Consider the following 10715-nt stretch of genomic DNA (forward strand, 5'->3'; position numbering starts at 1 on the left):
AAAATAAAAGGAGGCCTAATAATTAATTTTTGCTGTTTTACCTATTAATTAATTTTTATGTTATGCTAGATAATAAATTAAATCCTAGCAACAGATAATCTCATAACTTAATTATGTTGAAACTCGAAACCTCTTCAGCAATAGAAAGCAGAAGATAAGAAAACTGAATGTTTTTATGTTTTGACTTTGCGAAAGGATGACGTAGCAATTAACCAAAAGATAAAGGATAAAAATGATAAGTTTTATGTTTTGCCAAGGATGAGAAGGAATGCACAAAGAAGGAAGATGAATAAGATTAAAAAATGTTGGAATGAAACTTGGTTGTGGATAATATGGTATCAGAACAAGAATGTTTTGGTCTTTTGGGTCTTATATTTACACTTTCGCCCAATTTTGAACAAAAATGGAATTTGCTTTGAAAGGGTTTTCATCTACATCATATTTTTCTTTCCTCCACTGTTGTTCTTCAAATTAAATATAAAACTTTCTTATTCAGTTTCATTTTTCTTATACATTCTATTTTCGCCCCAACCAAATGACTCTTCATGTCTAAGATTTTATGCGGTTGTCACTTGATATAGTAAGAAAGCTACTCTATAAGAGATGTTCTGCATAGGTCTCACCAACACCCAATTATGAAAGTTTGGCCTTTAAGTAGAAAATACGGCTTTCACTTTTGGAGTCAAGCTTGAGACAATAATATTAAATGTCTTTAACTTTACTATCTTAAGGTTTTTAGATGAGTTGCTCTTGCAATAAGTAGCACCAAAATAAGCTAAACACTAATTATTGAGGCCTGCTAACAAGCCAGTCATCCTCTGATCATGCGAACCAAAGCTTGAGACTTAGAAGAATCTTTGTCTTGCCCTAGTGAAAACTTAGGGAGGGTTCCGTTTTCTTCATAACGCGGGGACCTCAAGCGATGATCCAGGATCTTCTCTTCTCTGTTACACGGAACATCTAACTAAGTAGACAGGATTTAATGGACGTTGACAAACCTGTAATAGTAATAAAGCTTGAAAACAATTGGAACAAGAAGAAATTCACATGTAGGAGGAAAAGAAGAAGACAGAAAGTTGGGTAGCTTTGAGAATCATTAGTTGACCCTCCTTTTTTGTTTGTCTAGCTTTGAGAATCATTACTCGACCCTCCTTTTTCTTCAGGTTGAGAAAGTGCCACATTTGCCTTAGGATATATGTAAAATATTATATTAACTGGATATCAAAATTGGAACAGTAATGGAAGACCACTCTGCCCTTTGATTTCACTGATCTCCAATTATGATATGGACTTAGTCCAGTTTATATATTATGTGCACAAAAAAGGGATCAAATTGGTTGAACTAAACTTTGATATAATGAATACACTTTGAAGTACTTGTTAGCATTGATATTAGTGATGGGGTATGTCGGGATGACCCTACTAGATAAGGCGTCATACTTCTTGTTTTCTGCTATGAGTTTTTAAAAGGCATATATGTGAATAATGATTCTTAATCTATTATCATTTTTATGTCATCTATTTACATTTTTGTAGGTTGTGAAACTGATGAAAAAGAAGGGCACTTGTACCCTTTCAGTTGATAGTGCTGGTGCTGGTGATATAGTATCTATGGCTGGGTTAACCTGTCCCGCAATAGGGCACACAATCTCAAATGTCGAGGTACATGATTCTGATGCTTTTCCTATTTACTGGAGGGCACATTAATTCTGCATCATTCTTTTAAGCAACTGGGAGTTCTCATGATACTTTCTTTTCTTTGGTCTTTCAAATTGACAAAGTTTGGGTTCTCGATTAATTTGCCTAGTGGCTTAACTTAAGGTTTCTACTCCATGAGTTGTTCGGAGTTGATTCTCACGAGGTGGTCACAGATGTGTCATTATGTGCTTAGAAATTGACAATGCTGGATTCTATGACTGCTGAATCTGCTTTCTGCACCAAAATATTATATCTATTAGCACCGCTAACACTATTACTACTGCACCTGTGGCGCAATTTCAAGCATTCATGCCCCACCAAATTGACTTTTCAATCACTGCACAAACCCGCAATGTGCCAGCAGTCATGTGTGTTTATCTTCTTTTATTCTAATAAGAGGCTTTGAATTAATCTGGAGCTGCATACTGATATGTTTAAACCATGCTTGTGGGGGATGGGAGTAACTTCTTGTTTTGATGGCATTATTCTTTGCGTCAAATATTTGCTCCTTGGATTTTCAGGTATTTTATTTTGTCTCAAAGTTATCATTTCTTTTGGCTGGGTGTCTTATCTTTTGTGTTGGTTTCCCTTGTTTAACATATTGTTTGTTTTTGGTAAACTAGTCGTCGCTGCACGTGGTTCCCTAGAGCATATAAAAAAGGCTGTGATGAGAAAAAAGGAATTAAAAGAAAACAAAATTGTAATTGTAAAATTGTAACAAGTGTGGAGAAGTAAGGTGAGAGAAATGTGGAGTAGTGGGTTGACAAGGAAAAAATGTAAGGGATAACTATATTCTCCTCCCCTGAGGTTTGGTATAATTACACATAGACCCGTGTGGTTTGGGAAATTACATCTAGCATCCCTGAAGTTTGTTTTGTCTAACAAATAAGTCCTTTCGTTAATAAAAATTCACAGAATTTATAATAATAAAAAAAAGAGAATCTATGCTTACCCCTCGATTGCCTTATTACTGATTTATTGCAGGTTAAATAAATCTTTTTCTGAAAAATTACCCTCATACGTCGTTACGCGTCAATGCATATGAGGAAGTATATTTTCACTGTTATAAGGGTAGATTAGTCGGAAAACATTGTTTGACATGCAATCAGTCACTAATAAATCAATCTGAGTGTAAATAATAATTTTTCACTCATTTTTTGTTATTATCATCAAATTCAATGAATTTTAACTAAAGAAGGAACTTATTTGTTAGATGGAAGCAAACCAGGGTGCTAGGTGTAATTCTCCAAACCATAGGGGGTCCACGTGTAATTATACTGAACCTCATGGGAGGGGAGTTTAACTATCCCAAAACGTAATGTGAGATTATTTAAAAATATTGAAATTGCTATAATACTGTTCTTGAAATTATGACCAAATTATTTTTGAATGGAAGAAGTGAATTAAAGGGTAAACTTGGGTATTAAAAGATTGGTACGAAAAAGTTTTCTTTTATAATATTGTAGATAAGTTAGTATCCTTTCTTCTTGTGCTGGACTCTCATGTTGAAGATTTTCATTTCTTTTCTTTGCGCTGTTTTGCTTTTAATCTCTTCTATCATGGTGTTACTTTCCTCTCATATCGTCTTCCTCCACTAGACACCATGTGGTTTAACCCTCAACGTATCCATCTCTAGGTTAGGATTTTAATTGATGTCGAACAGAGTTTACCTGAAAATCATTTCTGCTACTACTTTACAGTCTTCAGCATATTTTGCACAAATTCTTTATCTCGTTCCTATATTTGATTAATTTTTGAATAGTTGGTTAGTGTGGCAGTTTTTTGTGGATATGCGATTGTTGGAAAAACATCAGTTTCTAAGTTCCTTTTGCTTCTGATTTTAACTTCTATTCCCCCTCATCCTATATTTTTCATAATATTAAAAATGATGATGTCTATGTCCTGCTCTATACCGAGTAAATGAACAGTCTATAATCTATTAGCAGTTGAAATGTTCACATCTACTCTGCAAAATCCTTGATGTGATATTAGACATGTAATTGACATTACTAGGTTTCTGGTAGGTCATGACTGCTCTGCCTACTGTTGAACTCGACCCTCCAACCATTTCCATGACTTTTGGAGTGAATGACTCGCCATTGGCTGGTCGAGACGGTACTTATGTAAGATTCCTTTTGCCCCTATTCTTTTTTGTGTACATCCTCGTTGATCTTTCCATATCACAACTGGTCTTTTAGATTGTATCTTGAGTTCGACTATGTTTTAGACTTTCACTCTTCGGTCTTACATGAATTTGGGCGAGCAACTGCTTGTTTAAACACCCTTATTTTGATGCAACAGTTACCCTGCTCTTCTGTGTGCCTATTGAGTTGCCAATGACACGGCTCTTTTTGGTGGGTTGAGGAGCTGTCATCGCAAACTTTTCTATATGCACGTTGTTTTTCTTTGATATTTTTACATTTCCATCCCACCAACAGTATTTCTTCCATCGTGATCCAACCAAAATTTTTACATTCTGTACTTGTGGATTTGATGTCATCTGTATAAAGGGATCACTAGGGATCGTGTTGTATGCTTATTGCTGGGGTTCACTGGATATCGTGTATGATGCATGATGAGATTCTTCTTTTATTTGTAAAACAAATGTAGTTGACTGGAAGGCAAATTGGAGATCGACTAATGGCTGAAGCTGAAAGAAATCTCGCAATAAACGTGCTCCCTGGTATGTCAGACTCTTATGAAGTTCAAGGGAGGGGAGAGCTTCAATTGGGTTAGTTCTTTTGATAAGATGTATTTTATATTATATGCTTTATTTTTACTTTATCTTATAATGTTATGGTCCAGAATTACACTAATCCTCATCTGTTCCGTTTTGCATTGTCTTAACTTATCTCTACTATGGAAAACAGGCATCTTAATTGAGAACATGAGGCGTGAAAAGTTTGAGCTTTCTGTTTCACCTCCTAAAGTCATGTGAGTTTTTCCTTTGAGCTGGTGCCTTGTGCTGCTTCCTCTTCCTTCTGCCTCCATTTTGTTTCTTTTTTTCGTGTTGTATATATGTAACTGCTACAGGAAAAGCCAAATTCAAACCTTTACTTTATTGGGATGGAGAGTTAGATATGATGCTTCCTTCAATATATCATGACTAATTTCTCGTTAGCCGAATGTTGAGAGTTCAGATGTTCTGAAGAGTTGGACAGGAGCAATGAACTACATTTTATGTGACTTAAATGAATTTGATTGATGCTCGAGACTTCAGCCAATATGCATGTTGGGTTGTTCCCTACTTGAAAGTATGTTAATCATGGTATAATAATTTAAAACTCGGCAAAGTGTAACAACTCTCTTTCAGCATATTTAGGAACCTTCCCTGATAGTCATAATACTGAAGAGAACCTGAAGGAATGTGCTTCTGTGTTGAATAGAAATTTTCATATTAGAGTTCCTTTCATCAGGTTCTTTTTCAACTATCTTCCCAGTGGTGAATATCCATCACTTGGTTTTAGAATGTTTTTACTCGGCCCATTTCGGCCAATCAAGTAATTGTGTTATCTGGCGTAATTGGAAATGTGACTATGCAGGAGGATTAATTAACTGGTCTGGAGCAAGCCAGATTAGAATTGTATCTTCTAATGCAACCATGCTCAGATGCTACATTTTCCTGAAAGCGTCAACACTCAAAACGTTAATAAACTCACGTGTAGGTTCTTTTGCTTGATTCTTTTAGCATCTGATTCTTGCTTGCTTCTCAACTCACGAAAACTTCTGCTGTCTGCACCAGTGCATTAGCTAGCAGTTTTAGTGCATTGCGTTTAAGCAAAGAAGGAACACCAATCTGGGATAATAAGTTTGTAAGAAACAAGAAATGGAAGTGAACTATTCCTTTGTGAATTTGCTCACAGGCATCTATTTCCTTTGTGAGTTTGTCCACAGGCATCTGTTTCCTTTGACATGATATTTTAGTTCCTCCATGTACCAAAGAGTGTCCTTGTTTTGAATTGAAATAGAGTTTTAGATGACAATTGCAAAGGCGAATCTTTTTGTACCTATGCAATACAAAACTGTCAAAAGTAGTGTGCGAAATCCAGTCTGTCACATGACTCACATTTTATACTTTAGAGGTTGGACCCCTATGGATGTAATTTAGGAAATTAAACAGTATCTTTGGACATCCCAAACATCAAGTGCAAGCAGTCAGTTATAGAATGAAGAGTGATGCTTTAATAGTATTTCCAAAGAAAAAGTGAAGTTAGTTTGAATTCAAATGCTTTTACTCTTAACTGTGTTGTCTATAACTGGGAAATGCTCTTTATTCCTCTGTCTTTGCTGAATCATTAGACAGCAACTGGACAAACGAGCAAATATGTTAGAAACTCAGTATGGATAGTCCTTTGCTTTTTACCAGCTATTCATTTCCTGTTGTATTTTCTCTATTGGGAAGAGATAGGGGAAGAGAAAGCCGATAGAAGGAATTCTCTTTCTAGATCATCTCAATTATAAATGACGTGATAGTTTCAATCTGATCCCTCCAAAAATGCACAATTCTGAGCTCTTATGCTGAGTTTTCGTGAGGATTATTTCCATTTTGTCCTGGATGATGTATCCTCTTCCAATTATTCATGGTTCTCAGTATATTGACTTTCTGAAGTTTCTCAGTAACACATTTGGACTTGATTACTTTTATTGGTGTTAAGATTCTTAGATGTATTAACTAAAATATGATCTGTGTGAGATATGTATTGTGGAAGCTAACCAACATGGATTTCCTAAATGTTACTATTGCCACCAGACTAGAATAAGATGTAGGCTGTTTAGGCTACTGTTCATGATGTGGGATTGTAAATATATGATCTTCTCAGTTGTTCATACATGAGAAGCTTCTCAACTTAAATCATTTTTATACAGCTTGGGATAATTTCTGTATTTAATCAGGTACAAAAATGAGAAAGGACAAAAGCTGGAGCCAATTGAAGAAGTGACTATCGAGGTGATAGCCCTGAAGCAAATGTAAAGTGATTCTCCAACCTTTCAGAATTTCAATAAATGACTTGGTGTACCTTGCTTGTGCCAGGTAAATGAGGAGCATGTGGGTTTAGTTATGGAAGCTCTCTCTCACAGGCGAGGAGAGATAACTGACATGGGTCCTGTCCCTGGCAATGTTGGCAGGACTAGACTTTGTCTGACTTGTCCTTCTAGGTACATATTAGTTCCTTATTCTATCTTCTGATTCTTTATTTCATATTCTTTTTAACTCTGATTTTTGTGGTATTTTTGTAATTGTCAAATTTAGTTCTTCCTTTCTTTATGCTACCCCCATATCTTCCAAATTTGTGCTCTTTGATTGTTTCTTTCATTAAGCTCGGTTGCCTCAGCAGATATTATTTCACTGATGCAACCTTTTGCCCTGGGGTACTTTCTGTCACTTTGTCATGCATTTACTATGACAGGATAAGAATTTTGGTATTAGTTTTATCTCCTTGATATTTTGTATATGTTTACAGGGGCTTGGTTGGTTATAGAAGTGTGTTCAACAGTGTTACACGAGGCACTGGATTTATGCATCGTGCATTTCTGAGTATGTCTTCTTCAGCCATTTGTACCACTAAGTTTTGATCGTTTGCTTTCTTTTGAGCTGATCAATATATGTCTTGTGAGCTTGCTTACCTTTGTTATATTCTCCTCTAATTAGAAACAGAACTTGTTATTTTATCCCAACTATTGAGATTTTTTTATGTATTTCAACTTTTCAATTTATGCATCATATCATAGGGACTAAATCTTATGCCATCGATTACTGATACTTGCTTCCATTGATTATTTGTTGCTTCCTTTCCTTGTTTGCCCCACGTGTGAGTTGTAATACTTTCCTTCTATGATTTTGCATTTTGATTTTTGTATGTTATTCATGCAGATTACGAGAAATACCGAGGTCCTCTTGGAAATGTCAGGAAAGGAGTCTTGGTATACAAACATGTCACTTTCTGTGATCTTGCTATTTTTGTTATTAATTTTCTTGTATAAACTTATTTCTATTTATTTCTTTTTTGTTTTTCTGCCGACTTTTTGAAATGGGATTGATGTGCTTTGGTAAATGTTTTCCATTGTGTAGGCACTTTGTTCTAGTTTTTCATGTATACGTACTACAATATCATGACAATCAAACTGGCTTCTGTCAAGATTAATTAGAGATAGCTCAGGGAAGAATACAAGCCTTAAGTTGCAAAACAAACATTTATTCTACCACTACTCATTTCTGAAGCCATCATTTGCATTGCATTGTACATGCCAATCATCCTTTGGTAATATTCCATGCAGACTGTCTAGCATGTCAAGTCTGCTGGTATATTTTGTAATATTGAGCATGCAAACATGAAGGTTTTCTTCAGAATAATCTTACCCACCCAACCACCAAAAAGAAAAAGAATAACATTAATAAAGACGACTTCTATAGACATTACTACAACGCTGATCTTTTGTCAATCCTGGTCTTGTCTCGGTTAGGCAACTCTGTGCTAGAAACGAGATTAAAATTGTCTTAGGTTTTATCCAAGTTTGTCGCATGTAAATTAAGTATGAGTCCTGTTGCTCTACTTTGGATTGAATCTATTGTCTGTATTTCATTTATTAGGTTTATGTTTGTGATTTAGCTAAGCAATCTTGATCTAACAGGTTTCAATGGGATATGGGACTATCACTGCTCATGCATTGATGAGTTTAGAAGCTCGTGGAATACTTTTTGTCAAACCCGGAATGGAGGTTGTTGTGATTACAATTTACATTCTCCAGTAGACTAAGAAACTTGAGATTATTTTCATTATTCCTAATGTTATGGTTCGGGGGCTACATTTTTTTAATTGTTTTTCATATATTTGCAGACTTATGATGGGATGATTATTGGTGAACATTCTCGAGATACAGATCTTGATGTAAGTGTAAAGTATTCTAAATATAGTCATGAGTTGCTTTTTGTTAACCCCAATTACTCCTTGCAGGTTAATCCAGTTCGAACTAAGGAGCTGACAAATGTACGTGCTGCCTCCAAGGACGAGAATGTGAAGCTAACTCCTCCTCGCCTGGTATGAACTCTAAAATTCATTTCCTTCGGGTCTTGTCTTGGGTGGGTGGGAGAGGATTTGGTTAATGAATTAGAAGTTAATAGTAATTTTACACACCTACACCCCTTTTGCATGGGGAGGACAGTCTGGGAGGATGAGGGTGGATTTGGCAAAACTTAAACCCGCCCCACGTATTTCCTGAGTGGACTTGGGCCCCACCCTGTCTTTTGCCCCTCCTTGAATGTGAACCAACCCTACCATCCAAAACACCAACCCTGAAGGGCCAATCTGACAAATGCATTGGACAAGTTGTTCTGTTCATATGTCATCCAAGCCATATTTCCCAAACTTACCAGATGGTTGAATTGAACTCGTAAAGGCCGTTGATGTTTCATATAACTAGAGTGATGATCCACAACCTTTACATGGAGGAGGTTAGATGAAAAGAAAGCTCCAAGAAGTGGAAGGTGAAGTCAATTCAGAAGTGATTGAACTCGATAATATCTTATTTTATTTAGTACAAAAAATCAAATGCTTGAGCAAATATGGATGTATTGAACTCCAAGAGAAGAAACTGTAAGGTAATGGCTTATATCAGTAAAATGAATTCATATTTACATGTATAGAATTGTAGGTGTTTGAACCCAAATTGGCGTGGACCCAACCGGCCCACCCATTTGCCGCCATTATCGACATAAGTAGGCCATCATTCAGAAGTCACATGACATTAATATCATCTCCAAAGGAACATGGTTCTCAGACTTGACAAATGTTCAGCAGTGCAAATCCATTCCTAGGAGTTAACAACTAACAGGCATGTATTGAATGGCAGATACCTAACTGTTGAAACATCTGTATCTATACAATCCTAATGACAAACATCCCAGTCTTACTCTTGGTTAAGAATCATTAAGCATTTTAGAGATTTTCCAGATCCAAATCTAAGTAATGTTACTAAGCTACCACTTGTGCCACTTCTAAACTCTACAACATTCATTCCAAAGTAGTTACATGAATCTGTAGGTTATTAAATTCCATATGACGATCCCCAAATTTTCTCTATTTCATGATGATATATCTAACCACTTCTTTTTCCCCTACAACAATCAGCTCTTTGTTAATGAAGAACTATGAATAATATGTTTTTCACTTGAGCACATATCTTAGGTTGGTGTTCCACACTAAATGAGACGTGCGAAGTACAGGTTGTGGTTTTTGGGTCACTTATTATCATTGCTGCATTTCTTGCAGATGACTCTTGAGGAAGCAATAGGATACGTCGCCTCTGATGAACTAATTGAGGTATGTCCCTGTTACAGTCTTGTTATTCTAATGTTGATAAAAAGAAAACGTTTCTGAGGCTCACTTTAGGAGACTAGACTCTTTGCCCGTTTTTGAGAAAAAAAGTAGGAGCATGTTACCTGCTGTTTAGAATCTGATCTCTAAGTTGGGTAATTATGGGATATCTGATTGATCTTGCACTCCATGATGCATATCGGCAGCGTTTTGCAATTTCATCTGTCTCTTTGATATGGTGACTGAGCTATAACATTTTCTGTGCATTTTATCTTTTGCTATGCAGGTTACTCCAAGTGCTATTCGCTTAAGAAAGAGATACCTGGATGTTAATAAGCGGAAAGTAATGAGTAAGAAACCGAAGGAGTAAATTCCTCATGGTATACAATTTTGTGTTTTTATACTTATCCTTTTCCTGTCGACCAATATAGTCGTCTGCGGATTTACTATAGGCACTGTCGAGGTTTAATACATCAAATAGTTATATCTGTATGATATATTGTTTTACCAGGTAGCTATTCTGTTAATTTTATGAACAAATAGAAATATAAGGAATAAGATAGGGATTGAACTGCAAGCTTCTGCAGCTATTTTTTGCCCACCCTCTTTGTATGTAAACCTCATTAGAGTTATTAGATAAAGAGAAGCTACTTTCAGTTGGAGACTATCAGACTTCGTTTTCTGTTAAAAAATAGAGTTTATTTG

General features: G+C 35.9%; 1 protein-coding gene across 2 annotated transcripts in view; it reads left to right on the top strand.

Moving 5' to 3' along the window:
• Window positions 1-10715, top strand: part of LOC105176820 (GTP-binding protein TypA/BipA homolog) — a 17498-nt gene extending 6783 nt beyond the window's left edge. The window contains exons 7-19 of one of the 2 annotated variants that reach the window (XM_011099739.2): window positions 1537-1662; window positions 3723-3821; window positions 4309-4429; window positions 4569-4632; window positions 6592-6646; window positions 6731-6855; window positions 7161-7234; window positions 7571-7620; window positions 8329-8415; window positions 8535-8585; window positions 8652-8735; window positions 9966-10016; window positions 10297-10715. In XM_011099739.2, the coding sequence (XP_011098041.1) occupies window positions 1537-1662; window positions 3723-3821; window positions 4309-4429; window positions 4569-4632; window positions 6592-6646; window positions 6731-6855; window positions 7161-7234; window positions 7571-7620; window positions 8329-8415; window positions 8535-8585; window positions 8652-8735; window positions 9966-10016; window positions 10297-10380 (1071 nt within the window). In that variant the 3' untranslated portion in view covers window positions 10381-10715. Of the gene's footprint in view, window positions 1-1536; window positions 1663-3722; window positions 3822-4308; window positions 4430-4568; window positions 4633-6591; window positions 6647-6730; window positions 6856-7160; window positions 7235-7570; window positions 7621-8328; window positions 8416-8534; window positions 8736-9965; window positions 10017-10296 lie in introns of both variants that reach the window. The other variant, XM_011099737.2, reaches the window with a different exon arrangement.

The sequence above is a fragment of the Sesamum indicum genome, linkage group LG14, assembly GCF_000512975.1.
Source record: "Sesamum indicum cultivar Zhongzhi No. 13 linkage group LG14, S_indicum_v1.0, whole genome shotgun sequence".
Classification (NCBI taxonomy): Eukaryota; Viridiplantae; Streptophyta; class Magnoliopsida; order Lamiales; family Pedaliaceae; genus Sesamum; species Sesamum indicum.